The 27,467-nt window shown below is 42.4% G+C and overlaps 2 protein-coding genes across 2 annotated transcripts; both read right to left on the bottom strand.

Annotated features, from left to right (window-relative positions):
• Nucleotides 1-426: 426 nt before the first annotated feature.
• On the bottom strand, nucleotides 427-21,859 carry LOC117788567 (pericentrin). Its single transcript, XM_034627354.1, is given in 15 exon segments — nucleotides 427-1,409; nucleotides 1,848-1,958; nucleotides 2,023-4,268; nucleotides 4,334-5,032; nucleotides 7,198-7,893; nucleotides 8,010-8,033; nucleotides 8,866-9,033; nucleotides 9,208-10,383; nucleotides 10,439-10,564; nucleotides 14,115-14,354; nucleotides 14,570-14,710; nucleotides 15,304-16,197; nucleotides 16,262-18,085; nucleotides 18,087-18,407; nucleotides 21,333-21,859. Coding segments are annotated over 15 exon segments (9,057 nt in total). The 5' UTR covers nucleotides 21,360-21,859; the 3' UTR covers nucleotides 427-1,045.
• A 1,514-nt stretch (nucleotides 21,860-23,373) lies between these two features.
• On the bottom strand, nucleotides 23,374-26,994 carry LOC117788568 (bromodomain-containing protein DDB_G0280777). Its single transcript, XM_034627355.1, has 2 exons — nucleotides 26,636-26,994; nucleotides 23,374-26,027 (listed from the first exon to the last, which is right to left on the bottom strand). Exon 2 carries the CDS (start codon nucleotides 25,915-25,917, stop codon nucleotides 23,860-23,862), a length of 2,058 nt encoding a protein of 685 aa, XP_034483246.1. The 5' UTR covers nucleotides 25,918-26,027; nucleotides 26,636-26,994; the 3' UTR covers nucleotides 23,374-23,859.
• Between the last annotated feature and the right edge of the window lie 473 nt (nucleotides 26,995-27,467).

The raw sequence follows: 27,467 nt of genomic DNA on the forward strand, positions 1-27,467 counted from the left end.
TGCGTATACGTATCTGTGTGCATTGTGCTGATAACGACGACGTTGACCAGCAAGGCACGGGCTAAACTCAACAGTCTCTTGCAGCAATCACCTTGGGGGAGTGAAAGTGGATTGACGTTCAAACCAAGAAAGGCTTTCCTTCTTTGTAGCAGCCTTCAATTTGCAGTTGACACCAGATAGCACCAGATACAAAGTTTATTTTATGCCGGCTTAGATGTCATCCGCTCGCAGCCCCGGATTTGTGTAGCCTGTTGCAGGACAACATCTGCCGTCATTTGCACATTTTCTCAAATTTATTACATTCTCTCTCTCTCTCTTTCTCTTACCTTTATACTGGTTGCTCTAATTGCCTTAATTGAACAGCCGGAGATATAATAGTTTTTTAGGTTGACTACTTAAAGTGAAAAAACATATTTAACGTGCTTATTTTGAGACATTTTTTATTAAACATATAATGCTTCAATGGCCTAACTAACAACTGCTAAGTGTAAACTCTCACAATTAAGGCACATTCCAAGTGTTTCATTGACTTGCCCTTTAGTACAATTACGTCAAAATAAAATGCAAATTTAACCAGTTATAATGAGCATAAATCGGCTTTAATCAACCTAAAAAAAATGATACAGTCGCACAGGTGTAAAAACTAAACAATCTTAAGGTAATTCAAGTGGCATTAACTTATTCAAATCAAAGGATTATAATCAATTATAAGTATAATAATAATATAAATACTGGGATCGAGACAAGGTCAGGTGTAATTTTAAGCCTACAAATAATAATTAGTTGGTACAAGGTTGCAAAACATATATACGAGTACTTATAACATTTAGAGTCAAGCATGAAGTTGGATTTGGTGTGGATTTATAGCTATTCACTAAATATATAGTACAATTAATTCATGACTACAAACATCTTAAAACGTACAATTAGCTGAAATATAACACACATTAGCACTTATATGGCTCGTACTTTTACACATTAACTATCATGTATGGCTGTCTTCCGGTTTGGTTCTCTTAAAATTATTTTTTGAGCATGAGTTTAGCTAATGATGCCGCGATTGCACGCGTTTTGTTTTCGTGGTCGTCTGTGTCGTCGGCCAGTCCAGACTGGACAACGATGGCAGAGCATTCTCATTGTTATTATAATTAATGTTGCTGTTGTTGCTGCCGTGTTTGTTGCTATGGTTGATATGATTATTATTGAGCAAGGCTGGCGTCTGTAAGGTGTAGTCGTGGGCTAGTACAATGGGCTGCAAGGTACTGAAGTTGACAGCTGGCACCAGGGATGGGGAGGCAGGAGCGTAACTCAGACGCCCTGCGATGTTCGGGTTGGTGGGTGTGTTGAGGTTTTGATTGGCCACGGGCAGAGGTGATGACGGTACATTTAGATTGTGACCGGGTCCAGCTCTGCAAAGAAAACATCATCAGTAAGAAATAGAACTCATTCAGTGCAATAAAGTGAAATAGCCAATATAAGAGTGGACAAATACTACTTAAAAGCAACATGAAAATAAATATATATATTTAAAAAGTGTCTACTTTGCATCTCATTGCTGATGCTGCTGAATTTTATCGGTGGCAAGTGAAATTTGGTGCTATCATATTGTTATGCTTGTGGAGCAGACCTTTTGGCACTTGGCCTCTGAGCAACTATTTTTTGGCGGAGTCGCCTTTGCTCAGCTTAACTCTCATATTGACTGTCACTAGAGGCAGCTTAGCGCTACGGGGAGAACAATGAAGGCAGTTATATTTAGGTATGGCTTATTTACAAGAACATTAACATTAACAGTAACATTAACAGTAACAGCAAACATTAGACTTGTAGAATGTTGCTGTTGTCCTCACCTCTGCTGAGTTATTGTAAAGACTGACTTGCTGACAATTCGCTTGCCAGTATGCCAAATGCGACCAATGTACTTGATGCGTTGTATGGCGATGATTGCCAATGCGACAGTCCTATAAGTAGAAGACAACAATCAGTTGGCAATTGATAAACAAATGTCTTTAGTAGCTATCTTACTTGAACAACTTCTTTTTGGTGAGTCGAGGCGTCGCTACCTTTGTTCCGGTTCCTCCTGAAAGCGTTTGAAGGGCCAATTGCTCACTCGCTTGGTAGCCCTCCAGGGTGAGCTTCAAGTAGCGCTTCTGATATACGAGAGCCTTACGATGGCTTTCGACTCGCAGATATCGACCGAGAAGCTGTCGGCAGCGTTCCTCAAGTTCACCAACGTGAGCACTTCCATTGTTGTTGCCGCTGCCGAGTTCCTCGCACTTCTTTTGTAGGGCAATCCGCTCGCCTACCAGATACTGCACAGTCTCGGCCATCTGACGATTCTCCTGAGTGTTCTCCGCCAACAGCGTGTTGATCTCCTTCATCTTTTGGAGAAACTGTACGGGAACTGTGTCGTCTGTGCTGTGGGCCAGGCGATCGTTGGCCTGAGCCAAGGCTTCCGACAGCTTGGACTCACGTTGTGCCGAGCGAGTCACATCAAACCGCAGTTGGGTGATCTTCTGTTCTAGGCTCTCCCGAGTGGCCTCAGCGGCAAGTAACTTTGACTTTAATTCGTGGATCTCTGCCTGTAGTTTGGCCTGTTCCTGGTGCTGTCGGGAACGGGTTGTGGCACGACGCGTCTCTGTCTCCTGAAGAGTGACCATCCTTGTCTCCAGGCTCTCAATTTCATTGGCTTGCAATGTGAGGCGCTCGTTAAAATGCTCCAATTCCAGTTCGGCCGACTCCTTGTCGCGTGCCAGCTTCTCCATCTCCTGCTTGAGGCGCTCGCAGTAGGCAACGCGTTCCTGGAGCTCCTTTTCGTAGCGTTGTCGCTCCCGCTCGCTGTTCCGCTGAGCATCTGCCGATCTTTCTCTCTCCCGCTCATTTTGGGCAGTCAATAGCTTCAATTCGCTGCGAAGTCTGTCGCACAGCTCCGATTCAAAGTCTGCTCGAGGTGATTTCCGGGGGGATTCCGTGGGGGATTTAAGCATGAGGCTACTTCGACGGCTTTCGGCACGTTGTATTGACGTTAGCTGCGTTTGCAACCGCTCGCATCGCTCACGCTCCATGTCGAGTTGTTTGTGGAGCTCATCCTCGGCGTCGAGCACGGCTTCCAGGCGCTTGCGCATGGCCTCGATAATGAGCACATCCTGCTCCTGTATATCCTGTGAATGCTGCTTTTCGCCGAGCAGCTCCTTGCTCAGCGACTCGGTTTGTTCTCGCTCTACGATCAACTGTGCACGGAGTGCTTCTAATTGATTCAACAGTTCCCGTTCACCCGTAAAGTTTTCGTCATCCGTGCCGTGACCGTTTCCGTTTCCGTTGCCGTTCGCATTCCTGTTGCTGGGCGAGGCTTCAGCATCCGTTTGAACTTCCTTTTGCTGTAATTTCTTATCCAAATTGTTCTCCTCCTCACTTTCAATGGCCTTGAGTATATTCGAATCCAATTGTGCCGAGTAGTTTAGCTCCTTTTCCACCTGCTGTGCGATTTCATCCACTGAATACTGCTTGGAGCTGTTCTCACTGTTCTTCAGTCGCTCCAGCTCTCTTTCCAACGCATTCACCTGCCTCTGTAGCTCTTCACTGTGCTCCTGGGTGGCATGCAATCGGGCTGCCAACTCTTTATTGCGCTCCGTCTTGGACTTAATGTCTGCATTGAGTGCCTCGACTTCTCGCTTTCGAGCCGCTGCTGTGTCCAGATGCAGTTGCTCGCAATGCGCATGCGCTGCACTTACGCAGTTGAGTTCTCTACGAAGCGTTTCCCGCTCGGAGGCCCCGTGGGCAGCCGTCTCCAAGAGTTTACTCTCTAGCGATTCTATGCGAAGTCGATACTTTTGTTCACTCTCCTCATGGTCTCGCACTAGCTTCTGCTGTCTCTGAAGCTGTTCCTTTTCGCGTTCCAATTGTTTCTGCAGCTGGCACAGATTCTGCTCAAGCTCTGTCTTTTGATTATGTTTCTCCTCCTCCAAAGCCGATAGCTTTTGCCTTAACTGCTGCAGTTCCGGGGAGGCAATTGGCTTGGGTAGCTCAGGTGTCTGCATCAACAGACCGGGAGTCTTCATCTTGGAATCCTCAGTCAAATTCGAAAAATTGATCTGTCGTGGGACCAAGCCAGGTGTCAGATCGCCACTGCTTTGTGCAGTAACGCCCAGTGCATTGGGAACCTGGAAATAATGCGGATGCTCGAATGTGTTGACAGGATGGGCCACCACAAAACCACTCAAGTCATCAGTACGCTGGTACGTGAGATTCGCGACAGCTTGCTTCGAGGTTTCCTGCAAGAATCGAGTTACAACTTTAGAAATTACAGACTTAAGCATAACACAACCCTTTCCCTTACCATTGTCTGATGCAGGAAGCCGCTCTCAGCTCCGGGTAGCTGGAGGGGCGCATTGAGACTGCGCATTGCCGCTCGTCGGTCCACATCCGGCTCAGGGAACTCGGTGATAGAGCCAATGTCGCTGAGAGTGCGAGCACTGTGCTTAGCACTTGCATCCTGTTTGCCAGCAGCCAGGAGAGGTGAAGACGCCTGGCTGGCATCCTTGACAGCTTGCAGCTCGCGATCCCTGGCCTCCAATTGCTGCTGCAGGTGATCAATCTCATCATTCTTGTCAGCCAGCATGGTTTCCATGAGATCGGGCAGCGATAGGCGATTGATCATTTCCGTGCGTATCTTCTCCCTAAGGTTCTGCAGTTCGCTGCTCTTCTGCTGCACATCCGCCTCCAAGCGGTCAACGAGAGTGCGATCCGGCTGACTGCGTACTGCGAGCTCTCCTTCGAGACGGACTATTTCATCCTTGCTGCGCTGTAGCTGCTGTTGCACGGTGGCCATTTGCTTATCCCGTGCTGCGAGTTGCTCGCCTAGATCACGCACCTCGCTCTGTAGCTCATGGACCCGAGTGTTCAGATCAGAGGTGCCCACCCGATGTAGTTCCTCCGCCCGCTGACGCTGCTCCTCAAGACGCTTGTGCAATGTGGAAATGCGCTGTGTCTGCTCATCAATTCGGCCCTGCAACGAGTCGCGTTCATGCTGCAATTCCTGCAAATTAAATTCATACTCCTCATTAGATTTCGCTTACATCGCTGCATCGCATTGCAGTCATCGACCGACCGATTGACCGCATCAACATTTACATTTGCATCTCCATCTGCAATGGAATCTGCATCCGCATCTGTCCCTATTCTGCCTACACTTAGCCGACAACCCTTGCCGACTTCAATTTAAGTAAATTGAACCCATTCAAATGATACAGCACAGATGACGATGGAATATGTATCTCACCACATTGTATCTGTGCGAGTATTACGAGTATCTGCGGCTGCTGTTTACACAGCTTATGCGGGTATTGTCTCCTCGCTATCGGGTGCCACAACAACAAAGAGATTTACTCAGGCACACGCTGCTAAGTAACATCATATATTGCACTTACGAGCATTTGTCTTTCAATTAGGCTCTTGTGGCATGCAGCATACGAGTATTGTAAACAAACCGCATATGTGCCACATAAAGTGTGGCACATTATTGCTGATTGAAGCAGGTGCGCCAGAGGGGCGTCAACTGATTTATTTTCGAGGAGACAGACACATTTTTGGGACTGCATCTCTTTAAGTAGCACAATCTGGGAAAGGAGCACATGAATGGAGGCTGATGAGCAGGTGATGACGACGGCGTCTATTTTTGACTGAGCCTGTGCCATTTTTCATCGAACTCTGTCAAACATCTTTTCGTATTTTGATCTATTCAAAAACGTTCAAGAATATTCACTCTGAAGTTTCATAAAAACTTCATATATAGGAAACTGTAAACAAGTGCGATTTGTGTGTGTTCTTGTCTAGCCTTGTCAAAACATATTAACGCATATTTATATAGATATAATAGATGCACATCTACACCAATTGTATGTCAATTATGAACCACTTGTCACATCTTCAATGAGAAAATCAATTCAGATTCCGTCTTTAACTCACTCGAATCGGTGCCATTGTGAAGTTGAGCGCATTTTTGGAGCGCATCAACATATCTTTTTGGCACTCCCAATTACAGTTTATTAAACAATCAAAATTAAATATTTGTATTTCAGTAGAACGCGCACTCTTTCCCTAATGTGCGTCGCGGGAGACAATCAGCCAACAACTGAGCGATGCCAAAGAGCGAGCGATGTCGAGCACCGCCTGAATGTGAATTCACTGGGATCGCCACACACTGCCCATAAAACTGTAAGTATAGCACAATTGCTCGCAAGCTGTAAAGACAGCGCAGTGCCTCCAAAACTGCGGCAACTCGAAAATGCCACAGAAAAAACTTTTATGTGATTTCGGCTTTAATATGACAAGGAAAAAATAGAATTCAAATTATAATATACTTAGAGGGAACTCCTTGCTGATTATTACAGCTCGCTGAATAAAACTCTCTATCAAATTAGTGATTTGAAAATAAACAAGGAAAACTTCATACATTTTAAATCAAATTAATTATTTATCTTTTAAATGCAGTTCAGTGTTGGCATTAAAAAAGCTGAAAAAGATTATTTCTTTTATGGATTATTTGTTTCACTCAAAAGCTTAACATATTGGCGTTTTATATAATATTTTTTTGGCTTTAGGACCCTTTTTTTATGTACTTATAATGTCTCAGTTAATTTACTAAAAAACATATTCACGTAAAAAGATTTTCATAAATATCTCTTAATTAAAATTTAACTGGACATTGAAAAATATTCATGACAAATCATGAAGATGATATGTAAGGGAAATATTTTTTGGAAAATATTTTATTAATGCAGACAATATTGACTAAAAGCAAGATATCTTGTTCGTAAACTATATGCCAAATCGCGTTTTTTATCGAAGTTAATTACATTCTTTAGAACAATAATCAAATTTCATGAAAAAACACATGTTTTCACAATTGACAATTTTTTCATATTTGACAGGACATGTGTTTTGGATGCTGTCATTCAGTCGAATAGCAGGAAAGGAAAGTCAAAAGAGTGAAGTCATTGCAACATTTTTGTGTAGATAAATGAGATGATTAGGTTTTCTGTGACGCGGGGATTTTGAACTTGAGTTTTGAAAACCAATTAATCAACACTTTAGAAGTGTTTACTGTCTCATGGCTTTCATTTAGTGGAGACAACAACCAAGGCGGAACCTTATTCACCACAAAAGCTTTTGTGCGCACATTTGTTTATGTTCTTTACTTACCACACAGCCTGAACGCATTTGGGTGACTTGCATTTCCAGATCACGTATGCGCTTGATTGCAGCCTCCTCGACCCGCGAATGTCTCTCCAGTTTCTCGGCCACGCGCTGCACACCTTCGACTGTCAGTGAGTGGAGGCAGGGTGAGGGATGCGAGGGGGAGCCTTCGGCCGTGTGGGATGCTGTTGGCTGCTTGCTGCCACCATGGACGGAGACATCCTCTGTGGCGCTAAGACTACACGAGTTGGAGGCCGTGTTGGAGTTGTGAAGCGATTCCAATGTTTTTGTCTTCTGATCCAGGGTCGTCTCAATGTCACGCAGTTGCTCGGCCACCTGATTGAGTACCATGCTCTGCTCAGCCGATGGTAGTCCCTGCTGGAGCTTTTCCTCAAGCTGGCGTATTCTCGCCTTGTATCCTTCGCCGATGTCCGTTTTCAGACTGTGCACTTCCTGTTGAAGAGCATCTTGGGATCGCATTTGAACTTTGACATAATCCTCCAGCTGCTTGGACTTCTCTTCCATCACCTGCTCATTGAGGGCTTTGGTCTGCACCTGTGTCTCCAGATCTGAGATAATCTCTCGCAGCACAAAGATCTTGTCTATCGACGCCTTAAGTTCCACTTCGAACTTGTCTCGCTTCGAATTGGACTCGTTGAGTTGTTGGTTTACCTCCCGCAGATGCATCTCCAGCTGGGCATACTGTTGGAAGGGATGTTTATCTGTTAATCTACAGTTTAGATACTTATTTCTCAGATACATTTCAGACAAATGTGTGACAGTGTGACAGGGCGTAGATTAGGTTAGTTACAACTTACATGCTTCTCCTTTACTACCCTCAACTTTTGTGTTTGTGGTGCAATTCAATTTCGGGTGCAGTTAGTTTTCAGGTTGATTTTAGAAAAGATTTGATAAAGTGTGCATGCAAAGAGGTACGGTTAGATTAGTAATACATATTAGTAACTTTAAACAATATATTCTGGTCATGTTTATGGAAATTTGTACAGACTTCATGTTAGGGCAAAGCATTTTGCAAATGGAATGAATTTGAATGGCTCCCTCGCCACTCGAATTATTGTTTCTATAAATACGTCAGCACATGCTTACGAAATCTTTGTTCTCTTGTATATTCTCGAACATACATGTATATTTGTATACGTATTCATATATACAAGTTCATATGCCAGGCAATCGTGCTGCCCTTGAATTTATTCATCGAATTTATTCAGTGGGGGTCGAATTTGGAATGGAAAGATGCCCAACAGGTGCTTCTCTACAGTCAACAGTTTGATAAAGTGTTGTGTACTGGGAACTCAATTTAGCCAATAATTGTTAGTGTAGGGCATGTGTAAATGTGCAAAATGACTTCAGTTCATAAACAGCCAATTAAAGAAGAAGAATTTCTTATTCTTTCAGAGCGTGCAGTTTTATTATTAGGTGCTTCTGTGTAATGGTGTGTGTGACCTACTTAATGATGAAGAAACATATTATAGTCATATTACAAATTATACTTATTATAATAAAACCACATATTAACCCAGAAATAGAAGGAACCAAACGAAAGGAAACAAACCAAACAAAATCAAAACAATCCCAAAGCATAAGTATATATATATATAAGTATAATATACTTCAAATCAATAGTTCCGTGACTATTGTGGACGTGGGACTCACCTCCTCGGAGGCATTGGCAAAAGAGCTGCGCTCTTTTTCCTTTTCTCGCAACTGCAATTTCAACTGCTCGATCTCGCGCTGGAATTCCTCGCGTTCCTGTTCGCGCTCGGTAGCTTGTTCTTCCAGGAACAAGCGCGTTGCCTTTAGCTGTTTGTCAGCGGTGTCGATCTATTATGGTAGGGGGTAGCAATTGTGGCAGGTAATGACCTAAGTTCTTATTTGGCTTACAACTAGAAGACGCGCTTAGCGGGTATTTACAAATGTAAGTGAGTGACCATGCGTTTAGCACTCAAGAGGATATTTATTGATAAAGAAAAAATAAAAGAGTTGAATTGAACTCACCTGAGACTGAAGATCCTCACGATCCTTCTTGCCGGACTCCACCACTTTGTCGCCTTCGCGACAAAAGTCTTCGATCATCTGTAGCAAGACAACTGTCGTATTACCCTGATCCTGGGACTGTTGCTTTGTTGGTGAAGTCAGCAAGTGGCGAGCTCTCTCCTGGAGCTGCACAAAGCTAGTCGAAGACTGGTCCAGGGGTTGGGAGATCTTCATGTCGCCAAGACCATACCCTTCGGCATAGTCCGTGTGATTCAGAGAGTTTAGCTGCGACAGCTGATCGCGCAGCGTCTGGAGCTCCTGTCCCAACTCAGCATTACGATCGATGGTATTGGTCAGCTGTTGTTGAAGCTTCTGCCGATCCGATTCGGATTTGATGAGGCGATTCTTTAGCTCTACCAGCTGAAAGCTTAATTCGGAGGCATTACCCACGTGCTGCTGCAGATCGATGGGCAGGGAACTGTGCGCCTTGACTGGTGGCACTCCTTGAGCTGTTTTGCGTTGAGATGCCACGCCAAGATGTTGATCATTTAACGAATTGGTGCGCAGGAGTTTGTGCAGCAGCTGTTGTTGTGCCGCTGGCAAAGGTGCTGTCGTCTTTAAACCGTCTTCGGCTTCACAACACAATTCGTGTTCCTGTTTCTCTGGCTCATCCACTGGATCCCCGGACTCGTCAACTTGATGCTTGTCCAGATCCTCGGAAAGCTGTAGTAGGTAGGTGGCCTCTGACTTTAAACGCTCCAGGCAATCGCCCAAGTCAAAGTCATCGTTGTTATCCTCGGCGCTTTTGTTGTCGATAAACTGCACCAGACTGGGATCCTCAACCACTTCTAATAAACTATGGACATCAGGCACAAGGCGTAGCTGCTTTGTATTGTTGAAAGAACCCTGCAGGAGGGAACTGCTTAACGTCTGCTCCAAGTCCTCACCAGCCTCCTGGCTTCGACTTTGGGCTAGTATGCGCTGCACCTCCTCTGAGAGAGTGGCATTAAGGTCATCCTCACAATTGGCAACGCACTTAGCCAAGCGGCAGAGCACACTCCGGAAACTCTTTGATAATTCCCTCAGGCCATCCCGTTCGTTAATTATATTCTCCAAGTCACGTGTGGAATCAAAGGTCAGGTGCCGCTTGGTCTTGCGGCTAAGTTGTTTCTCGTATTCCAGCTTCATCCGTGACATCTGTAAATTAATTTTATTAGTCAATCTCATTTGCAACAATGCTTGAAGGACTTACCTCTTCAGCATGTTTGATGTTCAGTTGTGTTATCTCCAATTGACTCTTTGCTGTAAACTTCTCTCGCAGCAATATTAGCTCCTTTGGCCAGTACTGATCATCCACCGGACTCTCCGACAACAAATTCTGAAAACACAATTTGAACAGACCATTAATGATGGATTGAAACTTGCATATAAACAATCTTTGTAACAAAGTCTGTGCAAGTCTGTTGCAACAGTTGAATGCAGCCGATTTCAATTCTGAAATGACCAAAAAGCTCACACCAAACATGTCAGCCCTTTGAAAAGATGCATTTCAACACGCGAACTATAAATATTTATTGTTTATCGCCCACATTTAGGAAAAATATTTACATGTTTATATCGGAGAAATGGCTTTGGGCTTTTGCGATGCACATTTTCTTAATTTTTCCCGACATCTGCTTGACGAGCAAGGAGGAAATCGTCTGTGAGCCCGCCCTTTATTTTTGTTTATAAAAACAGGAATACCAACACCAATAACAACGGAATCATCATCGCCGTTGCATTCAACTGCCAATGTGGCGAGTGTGGCACATAAATCTTAATAAACGTGCCACTTTAAAGGGGAGAAAGAGTGAATTCCATGCAAAAGCTGCAACAAGGGCCCAATTTTTTAATTGAAATTATATGAAACAGAAACACAACACTTGATGTCTTATCTCTGATTCTGAGGTCGTGCACTCAGCTGATTAATATTTTTCCTACCATCATCTCTCTGCAAGATGTTTACTCGGAAAAATAATCTTTAATTCTCTCCCTAGACTAGTTCCTTGTGTTTGTTGCTGCTACAAAGAGAGAGAGTGAGAGAGTTGGAACCATTATACGAGTGTGTATGATGAACATGTCGACTTTGCCGCGTTACAAGTAAACACATATTTTTATTTTCGTCGCAAGCATTTAGCATATTGCATTTTTTGCGTATAGCTGATTGCATAATGCACGTCACAAAAACAAAAAGTGTATATTTTTAGTAAAGTATCTATAAATGGGAAATTTCTGAATTGGGTATTTGATAAACAATTTTTGAATAAAAATTAACAATTAGCGTTTTTAATTTAACATGCTAATAAATAATAGTAATTGAAGCTTTTTAAGTTCATTTTGTTTTTTAATCCGCTTTGAGACACTAGAAAAAGTATATAATAATAAATAGAAGTTTCTCCTATCCATGCCCATATTTGTATTAGATAAATTCGAATTTGGACGGACTGTAACCCCAACGTCTAACAAGTATAAAATAGGAAATCACAGAAAACTAGAATGTGCATGAATGAAAGAAATTTCAAGAATTTACTTGGATATATACAAATGTGAAAAACGATACGATAGGTTGACTAGAACATCCTGATGCATATCGTAAGTGTAAAAGACTACAAACTCCAAGTGAAGTGAAGTGACGCATTAAAAATAGACCAAGTTTCCAAAATAGGCATCAAGAGAAGCCAGAATTTTGCGCCTTACACAAAAATAACATCACATGTTCGTATATAAATTGACACAGGAATAGTGTTTATGGTTTTGGAAAAGGGCAACGACTTTTCTAGTTTTGGAAAATAAATTGATCAAAGTCTTCGCCCTTTGTTTATTTAGAGCGATTCGGGAATTAAGAGAACTTGAACGTGTAGCCTGACAGTGTCGTATATATAAATTTACAATGTTTATTTTAATAGTTTAATAATTCTTACTTTTTTAATACTTTTCTGAAATCCAAATATCCCCTTTAAATGCATGTATGTATGCTAAGAAATTTGTTCTTTATTCAACCGCCAACAAAATCGCGGGAACCGTTAAATTGTTTTGAATTCTCTTCAGTTCAAATGCGCGCGATTTCACACACAAATTAAAGTTTATAGATGTATCTATTGAAATAGGCACGAATCTTTGTTGGTAGACAAATTGTGTCTATGACAATTTCACTTGATATTCATAATAACAACTCAATTTATTTGCAATCGTTGATTTATGTATTTTTCTTTTCTTTTCTGCACTTTTTTCTTTACACATTAATCATCTCAAGATCTCTTGAACGCACATGTTTACACACTTATGCATATATGTATGCTTGTATTTATATCTATAATTCGGCACTCACGATGCTCATAACACGCACGCACGCTTTGAAGTAACGGACAAGACTGAGCGGACTCCTCAGGCGAGCAGGCAATTTAACAGAGATCGTCTGCACGTTTGCGTTGGGAGTGAGAAAGAGAGGCAACGAGAGAGCAATCGACTGTAGGCAAAGCAGTGCCAGTTGCACTGCTTGTCAGCTATGTTATATTGTGGTTGTGTGCGTGTTGAAATTAATTCAAATTTATGTTCGTTAATTTCGGACAGTGAGGAACAGCGGCCTCTGCCCATTGTTATTGCACTTAAATAGTACGCATGTGTACAATTGTATGTGTACACATATGTGAATGCATATAAGTGTGGGTGCGAGCTCCACTCGTTTGTTCACACTTCTAAATTTACCAAAATGACGATGGAGTTGGAATACCCTTCGCACTTCCGGCCTGGCTTAATTAACTTGAGCCAATCTTCAGTTTTGTGAAGGGGAAACGAGCATCCATCGTCGCTTGTTTATGAAATGGAGCACATGTTTTGTTTGCACAAGAATAAGACACTATATTGGCTATACATATACTACACATGTGTACGAATGTACATATATAAACACATCTGCCCCAGTCTAAGAACTTAAAGAAAACACGCAAAATTGTCAAGGAACAAAAACAAACAAAATCAAACGCAGAATGTCTGCTGAATTTTGTTGGCAAACAGACAAAAGCACACATTCATACGTACATATATTATATAGATATATATTTGATAATGTATATTACAACATATTTAAGTGGGACACAAGCATTGAGAGCTTCTTTGAAGGTATTATACACGTTCTTTCTACAAAGTCTTTGACGGGTATACTGACGGGATAATACGTGTATTTAATTAAACAAGGAGCGAACATAACAGGTATGGAGCCAATATTTTAATGAAAAATAATAGACTTTTTGTACTTTTTTTAAAAGAGGGTATAAAAAATAAATTTAAACGAAATATGCTTCACTTACGGAATAATACTTATTGAAAAATCAAAATAAATCATATTCCGTAGCTTTTACTTTAAAATTTGTTTTATTCTGGTCCCGCATCGTAAGAAATGAGCTGTCTGAATATCCTACAGCATTGAACAAAGTCAATGATCGTTGGGGATCGTTGACTTTGGCCTTTCAAATAGCTGCTGGTTTCAAAGTGCAGTCTGATTCCTAAAACGATGACGTTGTTAGGAAAGGAAAAAGAAATTGAGCATTTCATGCTGAATCCGCATGGGTTACCTAAAGATTCTACTGATTGGCCACACATATAGTAAAAGATCTTAAGCAAACGACACTTTCGATTCTTTATTTTGTTTTCTCTGTTGGCAACCTGACAAAATGTCGCACGTTTTTCGAGCGGTGCGTGCCACAACGTTTTCATTGAACGAGTACACAAAAATAATTTTCACTTTGAGAATTGTAGGGGAAGCTTGGTGAATCACACAACACAGAGATCATGCAGAGAAGCGCAAACAGCAAATGGCATACTTAGTGGCAAACAGTTTGACTGTGCGGCGATGTGGATGTGCAACCACATGCGTGCACTCCACACCTCACCTGTATCTGCTGCTCCAGCTCGGTGGCAATGTCCTGGCGAGCGAGAGCCAGTTGCTCTTGCAAGCGCCGCTCATACTCCTCAATGATGCGCTGTATCACCTGCGATTCGTTATTCAAATTCAGCTCGTCCTCATCGATAATTATCAGCGACGTATTTGGATTCTGGGCAGGCATGGACGCAGGCAATGGGATCTCGTCTTGGCTTACTTCGTGGCAGGTACGTGGTGATTTGGGTGTTGGCTGTGCAGGTTAGTTGTGGCCGTGGCAGGTAGTTACATTTGGTGTTTAATAGTTTATTGGGTTATAAAAGTAAAAGACAAGAAAGAACATGCAGTTAGCTGTTAGTCAAAAGAAGCACACAGGTAATTATATTAATAGAAGTAACTTCTTCAAAATTGAGTTAGCTGAGTACAAATGTCAATTCAAGCAACAACAAGTTCTCTACTGATTCTCACCAGGTAGTCATCATCTGCTTGACGACGCTCGTAGAATCGCAGACGCTCTGTCAGTTTGCGAACCTGATTCTCATTGGAGCGTTTCAGCTCATGAATGTGCGTTTGATAGAACACCTTGAGGTCCGCAATCTCCAGCGACATCTGTAAAAATCAAAGATTAAAAATATATAACACGATCTATATCACAACAAAATTACAAATTGTCTGATAAATATAAAATACACTCTGGTAAGACTATAGCAAGACTTTTTATACCATTTACTTGGAATGTATTAAATTACAATTTTAGGTTTTTTTAAGAGATGAGCTTACATATTTAATAATTTCTCAAGAAAATCATATCCGAGATGAAAAAGCTATACACGTTTCCTTCCTTTACCGCTTTGCAATTTATATCATTAGTTTTGCAAATATGAAATTTAAAATTAAGGAAATTATGATTTTGTGTGCAGTATGTAACTCGATTTTCCGACTTTAAAATTAATGGAAATAAACATATTGTTGGAAATTAACGGATTTGGCAACGCTTAAGATACTAATCCTTACAATCGATTGGAAAAAAAAGCACATCTTTGAATATGTTATAAAATACCATATTTAAAAGATTATTAAATTCTTACCATAGATTAATTGCTAAAGTGTATTTTTGAAATATGTGTACCAAAAATAGGACGATCGATAACGTATAAAATTTGTCTGTAAACTAGAGTAATTTAATCAGAGTCATAACTTACGTTGTCTTTGGCCTCTTTCTTATCGCCCAGGGATTCCACATTGCTGGGCGTTATTTGGCGATGGCTGGGACTGAGCAACAGTTCGGCACGTTTGCGCTTTCGAGGCGATGGCTCCTTGGAGGCCAACTCCTCGGGCAACTGCTCAATCTCCGAGCATTCGGACGAACTGTCGCCGGCTAGATGCTGAGATTTGTGCGAGAAGACGTCATCAGAAAACTGTTTCTCCAGGTCGGCACAGCGGTGCTCAAAATATTTGCGAAGTTCTTCCATCTCTTTGGAATGTGCCGCCTGTTGTGTCTGCTCACCCAGCAGTTTCTCGCTCTCCCAACGATCTTGGCTGATCTTGAGTTCCTGCGCACACTGCTCCCGGCATTGTTCCAGCTGCTGTGACAAGTAGTCGTCGAACTTGCGCTGTACTAGGAGAAACGGACGCAGTTCCCCGGGTAGTAGACATTTTTGGAACTGTTCTATCTGCTTGCTGAAAGCGGACGGCCACTCGGGCGGCAAAGGGGCCACGCCCAAATCCTCGACTGAAACCGACAACTGTCTCGACCGCGGCACCGACAACTGTCGCTCCCGTGAACTTCGTGAACCACGCTCCTCCTGATCGATAAGAAAGTTGCGATCGAGATCATCATCGCTTTCGCTAATCAGATCCATGGAGATCTCTGAGATGCGCTGTCCGGCATTCACATCCTGTTCCGGCCATGGTCCACTTCGTTTGACTGTGTCGATAGCTTCATGCAGCTGCTTCCGAAGCGTCTGCACCTCACCTCCCAGTCGATCTGCATCCGTTTGTAGTTGGTCCCTCACATTGATTGAGTGCTGCAGTGACTCCGTGAGCTTTGCGATGATCTCATCGCGTCGTGACAACTCCACATAGATGTCCAGAGTCTATAAGGTAAATGTATGAAATAGTTAATAAAGATAGTCCATGATAAAAACGACTTCGACTTACCGGCGCACCAAACTCCTCTTGAAACGTGCGATATTCCGTCGAGTTGGTTACCAGCGAGCTGCTATCTCGGGCGGAAGCGGGTCCAGCACTGGATTCCCGCCGGGCAGCTTCTAGTTGCAAATTCAGTGAATTTAAGCAACTGTCTTTGGTCTCCAGCTGCGTGTAAAGGTCATGCACCTTGGCCTCCAGTTGCTTTAGCATGTTCAAGCTCACCAAACTGGAAGTGCTGCCCGCCTTGCCCTCCAGCAATGTCTTGGATTCCTCCAGAGAAAGTGACTGCGGCTCCTCGGCTGTGGTGCTCAGTGAGAGCAGGCGTTCACTCTCCTCGGTGATGTCCTCGAGTACGTCTTTGCTAAACTCCGTCAGCGGAACACGTTCCATTTGCTTGAGCTCCACGTTTCCAGAACTGCTAACGTTCTCATGTGAAGCTGGCGATTCGGTGGGCGATGTTTTGGAGGCACTTTCTGCAAGCGTCTGCTGATGCATTGCCATTAAACGTAGCTTCATCAGTTGCAGGGAGCACTCCTCATCGTCCTCATCGTCATCCTCATGATATTCAATGGGATCCAGCTCCAAGATGGTTAGTTCCAGTGGCTCTGGTTGCAGATGCAGCGTTTCCATAATCTTAGCAGCTTTAGCTTCGACTATTTGTGAGTGTTTCAGTTGGGGCAGCTTTAGGGATTCACAGGTCTTTGCTTCCTGGGGCTCCACCACATCTAGATCTGTTACAATTTTCAAGTTTGGCGATGTAGAGCGCAAGGAGCTGCTGACAAGCGCCTCATCTGCATCATAGGTTATTTCTACAGACTCATTTGTCGCTACGATCTCCTCCATCGAATGATCCTGTTCTTGTTCGCTGTTTGGATCAATTGTTGTTTCCAACTCGCTTTGCTCCACCATTGACTCCCGATCATCTTGATGTAAGCCACTTTGTGCCTCATCCCGATTCAACACGTCCTCGGCCTCAGTGGCGGTTGCTGATGCCGAATGATGTGGCTCATCTGCAAAGTCAGAGACATCGTCGGTGGTGCTTTGATTGCTGAGACTCTCACCCTCGCCGTGTGCATGCAACGACACCTCCACGTTGTCTTCATGGCGCGAGTGCACAGGCTTTCTCTGTTCTAATGGCAGACTAATGTCGAAGTCATCCTCATCGTCATCCTCATCTTCATCCACATCGCCGTCTTCATCATCATCGTCAGCCTCGTTAGAGTGTGTGACTTGATTCCTTGGACTTGTGGGCTCAACATCACCGTCACTTTCCTCGTCGACCACCAGAAAGTGTTGGGCCAACTGGCCTCCAGATAGTTGAGCATCATCAATACGAAACTGGGCGGCCTCCTCGCTGCTGTCAGGTTTGGCACTTTGTTGGGATTGCTGTTCCCCAGCCTCAGAGGAAGGTTGTGGTCTGGTAAAAGCAGCTGCCTCTGATAGAGAGTCAATGTTAGAGTGCAACTCCTCCTCCACCTCACTCAGGTCAATTGCTTCCTCAATGTCCTCCTCTATACTGCTGCTAGTGGTTGTTGTTGTTGTTGCTGTCGTGGCTAATCCTGCTCCCACATCGCCGCTGCTTGTTGCTTCGCTCCTTGCTGTATTTGTTGTTGTCGTCGTGTGTTGCTGTTGCTCGGCCATTTCAATGGAAATGGAGCTGGTGGGAGGCTCAATGCTAAACGACGAAATCGTCTGCTCGTCTTCGGTGAGACTGAGATTATTTTGTTGCCTCAATAGCTCGGCTGTGTCTGTCGATGTAACCGCGTATGGAGTGCTGCTCGAGCTCGTGGCAACAGTGAAGCTGCTTCTTGAGATTATATATGTGTGTGGACTCGTTATCACCATCTGAGTTGCCGTCTGAACTGTCAACACTATCGCATGCTGCTGAAGTTCCCAAGTCAACATGTTGCTCTCGTTCCTCTGTTGTTGTCGCTTCTAGTTGTTTATTGCTTGTTGTTGGCCCTTTGAATACAAAATTCAATGTTGGTATGAACTCAATATCCACATGTTGAGCGGTCAATTGTGGATGTTGCTGCCGTCCAGCAGCGGCTGATGGCTCTGACTCCGACTCTGGCTCTAATTCCTGCGCCGACTCCGGCGCCTCGATTGCCTTGTAGAAGGCGCTGCCACTGCGAGTTCGAAGCAGCGATGTGATCTGAAAAAGAATTCGATTCGATAAGCAACATGACAAACTATAAGACGCTCTGTTGGGTTGTCACACATTGTGCATTTCTAGAATGAATTCAATTAAGTACAGACAAATAGAATAGGCTACAGTCGAGCAAACTCGAATGTGAAAGACCCCTCAATTATTCTGTAAAAATTACAACATAAAACTTAAAAGTAAAATTAAAAATTTTGAAGCGGGAATCAATCTAGATCCGATTATGCTAGCCTAGTCCTACCAAATTCATAATTTTGTTCTTTGTTTTTTCTTTTGACTTTATGAAACGTGACGTAACGTTACTTAAATTTCTTTGTGATTTTGATCACGCTTTATCTATGTTTTAATTAATATTCATTTCAATTTCATCTATGTTAAAAAAATATATATTTTTATTTCGAATAAAGTGTTTTCTATGCACTTTCATTATTTATGAAAACAGGCCAAAATATAGAAAAACTGCAAAACATATTAAACTGCCCACTTAGTGTAACAAGCTTAATAGACCCGTTAGACTTTTTAAGTACAGGGTCTAATAAACTTAGTTCTAGGTCTATATTATGTAAAATGTGCATCTCTCTTCATCTGGCCGACTTGGCAGTGGCACTTTTGGGCGACACGTCCGCCGTCATAATAAACTTATTTCGATTTTCATTTTCGTAATGATGTCACCTCATTGTCAACGCCAACAATGCGATGTTGTCAGAAATGCGGCACACGCGTGTTCAGGATTATGGGGTTATGCGGCACATTAAACTTGCCCCATCAGGCGACATGTAGAGACTTAGGTAAGCAGGCTGCATAAACAAAGTCAACACATGGATGAAGAAAGCGAGATCAGCATAGATTAGGCAACAATTTCGCCTCTGCCAATCGGTGGCATCTCCAGCCAATTGACCCGCAACTGACACGATTCAAATACGCAACGCAACTCAAGTGATTATTAGCGGACCGACCGGTTGAACGGTTGATGCCACAGCATCTGGTGTTGCCCACGTTGCGGCTGACTCAGGCGCTATTTGATGGATTGCAGCTGGTCTGTAGAGCATCAAGAGCACCAAGTTGCCCGCCCCAATCGCCCTTTTATAATTAGAAAAGTTGGGGCATTTTCAAATTTTGTAATAACCTGGGGATCGGTGATCACCGCCTGCAACTTATTAGAGTTTCGGATGGTTTGTTTATTTATATATATATGAAGGCATCGCTACTAATTAAAACGGTGTCCACTTGACAGATTTGTTGAATTGCTAAGGCAATCGTAGTGTGGGTGTCTTGTGTGTGTGCGGGTGTGTGGGTGTGTGGATGTGTGTGCAGTATCCGGGCCAAATTCTGTCGAGAATTGCTGGAAATTCAATTAGAATATATGCAAATGCTGCGATTATTGGCATTAATTGAGTTTGTTGTGCCCATTTCCCTCTGCTTCGATCTGCAGACGTCTGTGAAGATGCTATAAAATTTCAAATTGCGCATACGCAATGTAGGTCATTCCATAACACTACTTACTGAAAGAACTCGAGTGTTTGAGTTACTTTTGCACGTCCTTGAACTTGTCACAGCCCACAAAATTTGCTCGAGTCCTTTAACATTATCGGGATAACAGTTTTCGCCATCGCCATGGCAACTCTGATAGTTCCCGATAAAACATTTTCTCTATGTGCGTGTCTTGCCGCTTTTTCAACATATTTCCTGCACCTACGAGTGTTGCGATTAAACAAATTTCATTTCATTCGCCTGCCTCCGTTGCGGTCGTCTATAATAAAGCTATATAGATTGTTGTTGTTCTCGTGTGCCTTACTTTGGGTGTGACACACATTTGAGGAGGGCATCGATGTCGACTGAACTTTGCCAACTAATAATAAGAACGCATTGGCACTCCCCATCAACGCAGAAGGTAGACCTAGCCCAACCATCGCCATTGATGGGATTTGATTTCGTTAGACGAAACTTATATAGAATATTGACACGAATACTTTTGAATACACGTACTCGTAATCAATTCGATGGTTCCGTTAAGCATGGAGTTGCGATAGGATTGATGTCAGCCGATCTTAATTCTTTAGTAACTCAATGCCCTTAAATAGACTAGAGAATTACTCACATGTGTTTTACCCATGGTTAAGGTCGAATTGTTGGCAGTATTCAAGTTTGACGTCTCAACTAAATGAACTTTGTTGTCACTTTGCAGTTAAATTGCTGTGCTGTAATTATTCATTTCTTTTTCACACACATTTGATTGTTGCTCATTTCATTTTTTACAACTTTTCACACACACGCCCGCCTTTCATCTTTTAATTCAACTGACGGATGCGACAAACAGTCCGACCGAAGAAACGTCGACCGCCTGCAGTGCAAGTAATGTTATAAATAAAATGCCCCGCTCAGCACGGCTGCCGGCGGAGGCGTCGTCCGACTCCCAATCCAAATCAGACAGTCTGTCAGAGTCAGTCAATTCAAAGAAACGGCCAAAAACAGAGCGAGAGAGAGAGAGAGAGAGTCGGCTAGAAAAGCGAATGAGCGGACGAGCGAAGAAAATTTGCAACGGTTCCAAGCGGTTCCGTGCACCGAATGCGCTCCCATTTCTTATTTATAAACAAAGTGTGGAACGTGAATCGTAAATCGTTCTGTGAGCAACATGTTGGGATCCAACCCAACAACAAAAGCGCCATAAACATGCTGCCCACTGTCGGCGTCTCTGCCTATGCCGCTGCCTCTGCCGCTGCCGCTGCCAGCGATGGCGCTGAGTTGATAAGGCGCAGAATTTGAATTTGAATTTGTTTATTTGACTTGGCACATCGCCTTGGGCGGACTAGACGGGCTGAATAGTTGGGTTAAAGGTCAAAGGCGCATTTAATTACAGAAAAAAAAAAAAAACACGTGGATTGAATAAAGAGAACTTAAGTCAAAACATGTACATACCCAATCGTATATTGTATATAGATTCATTTTGTCTTCTGCTTCTCTTAACGCATCACGAACTCAATTCGGTCAATTTGGTCATTATCAATTCTCACTATTGGCACACACTTGGCCGCCTTTGTCGAAACCGAGTCGGGACCCAGAAATGATCTTCGAGACATTTGCAACTGTCAATTATTCATTTTTATATTGTTGATTGTTGTTTCTGTGATTTCAATTTTTGCTTTGGGTCTGTTTCTGGGTTATTTGTTTTCAATTTAAACACAAAGAGGACTTTCGAGGTTATGTTTGGGAGAAAGATTTACGTAAAATTGTAACAGATGCCGTTTCACGATTGACTTTACTAAACTAAAAAACAGGCAAAATAAAGCGAACTACGCGAAACTTTAGACCGTCATGTCGTCGAGTTTCCGGCTCTTTGAAAATATAACTCAAGAACCAGAAAGTGCACCAAATTGAAGTGCAACCGATCAGAACAGTTGCACGTAACCGCGCGCCCAATGCAACTGAACCGATTTGACGGGCCGACGATCTGACTGTCTCGGTTGATGTAAAGAGAACCATCGGCATTGGTCTTTTATTTTTGGTTGTTGTTGAGAATCAAATGAGAGGCAAAGACCCAAAATAATGCTCACTGATGCACAACACGGCATGTTTTCAAAATATACACACATGTAGGCTTGAACATTTATATTTGGGTAAATGTAGATTTGTAATAGCAAACAGACATTTGAAAAGTAAATAGATTAATACATCTTCAAGTCAGGGGATACAGATTGGAAAGCAGAACAATATTACTACTTTTTACATTCAGCACGAAATTTTCAATAATTAAATATGGGCAATTATCTAATATCGAATGAGATGTTCGTACGCATTTAAAGTGAAAAAAAAAATATATGTCAAAACTTTTTTTTTTTTTTGATTAGCAATATAATTGGGGCTAAGGTTTTCTGTGATTGTTGGCTTTTAAGATAATTACAAATGTCCAAGGCATTCTCACATGGAACAACAACAGAATTAGCTTTCACGGCGAACAGTACAAACACTGATTTTAGCGAAACCTGAAGGAATATTTAAATATAACTAACTTTAAAATGTTTTGCATTGATGCATCTTAATCATGTTTTTTATTTGGTTCCAAAATATTAATTACTTTATTTTTTATTCAATTTTAATCATTCCATCATGCGGTGGACACGCCTTTGCTTTTGCTAATCCCAGTGCTCTCTTCGGTATGTTTTGGAAACTGGCGTCAAGGATAACGAGCTAGTGCCGATTTCGAGCTATTATATACATTAAGTAAAGGCGCAATAACCAAGTAAAAACAGTGCTCAGAGTGCTGATATCGAGCAACTTTTCAATAAAAAACTAGTCGGAAAGGCTATAGTCGAGATCCCGACTATAAAAATACCCGTTATATACTTTAAGGAGCTGGTATTTCCTTAAAAATTAAAACATCTATTCAGGCGTGTTCCAAAAATTTAAAAAAAACCGAAAACGTATGGTATTTTGGTTGGTTTGTAGTTCTGGAACATGGCTGATTAAGTTCTGATTAACCAATCTTGATGCGATTACGTAGGAAGATAGATAATAATATTAGATAACGTTGATTACCAAAAATGAAACTCGCGATTTTCGGGAGAGGCAAGGGGCTTAAAAGTTTAAAAATGTTTTGTTTAGTTATATTGAGTGTTTTTAGTCAATAAAAATAATCATTATAATACATAAACTCTATTTTAAAAATTATTTTTTAAGACAACAGACAATTTTATTTAAAAATGCAGTCTGTACGCTCATAATAGTGAAATTCGTCGAAATTGGCAGAGGTCGCATATATTGATCCTCCTGTGCTGACTGTCATTAGCAACCTTTGGAAATTTGCATCGATAGTAAAATAGTGAACTTTATAAAATAAATTCGTAGATTTAACTTCTATGCAACCAGCGCATCTTCCACTCATGGTGGTAAGTTTTTAAAAACAAATTGTGAAATTAAGAAAAATGTATTAATATTATTTTTTATTTTGTATTATTATGTATTTCTTATACTGTAAAACAAGCTCATATGTATACAATTATTCAAGTTAGTGTACAATCTGTTTGGTACACTATTAACAATAAGTTTATCTAAAATCGTCCCATTTAGTGCAATTTGTAAATGCAATATCAGTAAATATACTTTAATAAATTGGAAAGGCGTATCGCGAAGGCATAATGTCAATGTACAATTTGTGGCATATCAATTACCAATTTTGGCAGTTCGTTTCAATTTCTTATTACAATTAATTCATTCCGTTGAGCGTACAAAAAATAGTTTGTTTTGTTATATATCGATTAGAGTTTGAATTCCTATAATCCATACAAATATGTGCGTTAATCACAAATGTATACCTGCGAGAAAGTTTACCAATTTCATAATGGTAGATCAACTCTCGTTGGTCAAATACAATATCATAAATATGGTTAGTCAATACCATAAAATATACTAAAAAAAAATAAAGTAAGAAAGAAAAGAAAAGTTGCTGTCATTCAGGTCGGCCGCCTTCTTTCTGCTTGAACTTTGTTGAGTATTTATAGAAATCGGACATTTCAAAGGGCTTTGTGACCTCCTTGTAGGGCTGGAAGGTTGCCTGCTGCACGACGGTCATGTTCTTAGGCGATTCAATGCGAATGTCGGGCGACAGGCTAGCTGCGGCTGGGGCTGTGGCAACTGCCAGCGGTGGCGACACCAGAGCATTCTGCAACATGTTGTTGTTGTTGTTAATATTCGGACTATTGTTGCTAATGTTGTTGTTGTTGTTGTTGCTGTTGCCGACTGGTGGTGGCCTCGGTGGCGGCGTCGGCTGTTGATTGTGGTTGGGTTTGGGTGGCAGATGCCTAAATGGCGGAATATCAAGCGGTTCGAGTGGATACGAAGCCGATATGCCCACCGTCTGTTCCATAGCATTCAGATACGAGGTGGACTGACTAAGCTTGGCAAACCGTTCATCTGCATGCTGGAGAGCCTTCGAGCTACCAGGAACCGCATAGCCAGCAGGTGCATAGTTGTGCGCACTCCGTTGAGCGGACATCGAATAGTGACGACCCGACACTGACATCGACTGTGAGGAGAGCTTGGTTCGCGGTTTGGGGGCGATGCCGGCGGCGGCAGCGACGCTGCTGCCACTGCTGCTGACAGGACTGTGAGCTGTAGATTCAATCTGGCGCACAACAGCAGGTCCATCGAGCGACGACTCCAGCCACTGTTTGGGCTTGGGCTTCTTCTCAACGGACGTCGAGCACAACGATATCTCGTCGAGGGGCTTCGGTTTAAGGTTGTAACGGGGCAAGGGAGCTGCCAGCATGTCGCTGGAATGCGACTTTGCCTCAGCGGACATGGCAGCGGTCATGCTCTGAATGGGATTCTGGTGCGGATGCGGTGGCGTCAGTGCTGCAATGTGGGATTGAGAGCGCCAACGATACTGCTGCTGTTGCACACTCTCCACCTCGACAGACATGTAACTGGGCGCCAATGAGATGGCATCCAGTTGGCGCTGATGCTGCTGGTGCTGCAGCGACGACTGCTCGTAGCTAATGGCGCTTGGGGAAGCGAGGGGCGACACATACTTTTTAATGTTTTGACTCGACTTTATAAATCCCCCCTCGTTATAGCTCTGATGCGTGGGCGACAGATAATACTTGTCGCACTGCACAATGATGGGTTGTTGCTGCGGTGCCACGTGTTGTTGGCGCAGTGTTGCAACATTCGATGAGTTGGCCGAATACATGGATATGACATCAGGTTGGGCGCGTTGTTGTTGCTGCTGCTGCTGATAGGCATATGCCTCCATATGATGGAGTTGCTGCTGCAGCATGATATGTTGCTGTTGTGGCATCTGTTGATGCTGCTGTTGCTGCTGCTGTCGTTGTTGTGTCTGCGTCACATACTGCAAGGTGGGTGTGGGAGTTGGTCGCTTTTTCAGTGCACTCTTGACATGCGGATGCTGTTGCGACTGTTGTTGTGCCACGCCTATGACCAACATGTCCCCAACAGCGCCAACTGGCTGATAATTATCGTACTCCGAGCTGCGATTCGAATGCGTCTCAGAGTGCCGATTATTGTTGTTGTTGATGTTGTTGTGACTCTGACTGTCGCCGCGACTGTTGGTGCTCTGTTTGCGACGCAGCAAGGCGTTGTTGTCCTTGGACAGAGCCTGCAGCTGTTGCTCATGCTTGTATTGCTGGGCCAGCTGGGCAAAGAACTCATTGATGGTCAGGTGCTCGTAGTTGCCATGGATTGTCGCCGTCTCCTGCTTCTGGATCTGCTGCAGCAGCCAACTCTTTTCGCTTAAACGCTGCTCCAGATTCTGTTTACGTGCCTCCAACGATTCTCGCTTGCTGCTCGCATCCTCATTTATATTATTATTATTATTATTGTTGTTGCTATTATTGTTGTTGTTGTTGGTGCTAGTGCTGGCATTGTTACTTGAACTACAATTGCTGTTATTATTATTATTATTATTATTGTTTTGTCGATTATTCGCTGCCAGTTCCTCATCTTTCAAACTGGCCATATTCCTGCCCTTTGGCGCTTTCAATTGCATCGCCAGGACTTCTTCTCCTTGCTCCTGTTGATGTTGATGTGGTTGTTGTTGTTGCTGCTGCTGTTGCTTTTCATTTATAGTTGGCGGTGGTTGCGGTGCGGGCTTTTATCCTAGAAAGACATAAGCAGTCTTCAATCATTGTCTTCAGCTTTCAGCTCAGTTAGATTTAGTTGAGAGTTAGCATATTGATATTGATTTTGATTTGGTTTGTTAGAGACGTGCACTAGCTTATTGGAGTTGTTGTACGGGTTGTACAAGAGTACGAGTAGAATGTCTCTTTATCTTTACCTTAACCACGCACCACAACCACCACAACTGCAGAGATTAATCAAGCTCCCAAAATGTATGAATGAACATATAAGTATAAGAACATATATCCCATATCCCCATTTTCTGCACATCAGCTGGACCAACACCAATGTTCATATTGATGTATTTTTAAATTGAATTACATCAAATTAGCAGATAAACTGACATATGTACATAGATATGTCTGTTTATTTAAATGGTAAACTGTACAAGGTAATGAGACGCACAGAACCCGAGGGCAACAACAACTACATTTACAAATATGCAATAGTTATATGCACAAGTAATCAAAACATAATGGATAAAAAGCCGTAACAAAAACAAGTCCAAACAAATAAAAGGCAAAGTAAATGCATATATGTATGTATGTGAAAGTGTGTAAATGTGTGAATGTGTGTGTGGAACTCACCAATAGACGCCGTCTTGGTTGCCTTGCCCTGCCTTAAATTTTATGCTGCCGTCACTGCAATGTTTACCAAGTAATGTAGTAATGCTGTACATGCAACCTGAGCATCTAAGGCTAATTGGCGTCCACAACAGTTGGCCAGGTGAACTCCAAGTAGTGCACTTTGTCTTTTGTTTTTATGTTCGTCCAAAGAGGAAATGCGGTCGCATAGCGTCGTTGTCGTTGTCGATTCGGTCGACAAACGGCGTCGTCACTTTGCTTAGCTCAAGCAAATCACGAAAACAGCAAACGAACAAAGATAATTAACTCGATTTAATATAAATTGAAACTGCTTAACAAAAAGTACTATTGAAAAATAATTAAATTAATTACTAATTGTTTAAATTATATTCGAAAATTAAATGAGAAAAATAATTCTTGGTCGAGCTGTAAAACTATCGACGATGCTATCGATATATTAAATATTCTGTTTTTCACTATCGATGGCGAGTTTACAATATCGATGACAACGCCCGAGAAAAAACTATCGCACTCACTAGTGCTACCAACTTTAGTGGAAGCAATAGCTGTTTCTTGCTGAAAATCATTTATGTGGCACTTTTGTATGGTATTAGAAAAAATACAAATAGCTAAATATATATTGAAAATGGCCATAGTTCCAGCTAATAGCAATTTTCAAATATTTCGAGCACCCGAACTCTGAAATTAGCCAAAACTAGCTATAAAATAGCTAAGCTGCCCGCACACGATTCTTTTGCGCGGTCGTGTCTTTCATCAGCTGTTTGTTGTTGAAGTTGCAGTGTTGAGCAATGCACATCTGCCTGCATGCTATTGT

The sequence above is a fragment of the Drosophila innubila genome (assembly GCF_004354385.1).
Source record: "Drosophila innubila isolate TH190305 chromosome 3L unlocalized genomic scaffold, UK_Dinn_1.0 0_D_3L, whole genome shotgun sequence".
Taxonomy (NCBI): Eukaryota; Metazoa; Arthropoda; class Insecta; order Diptera; family Drosophilidae; genus Drosophila; species Drosophila innubila.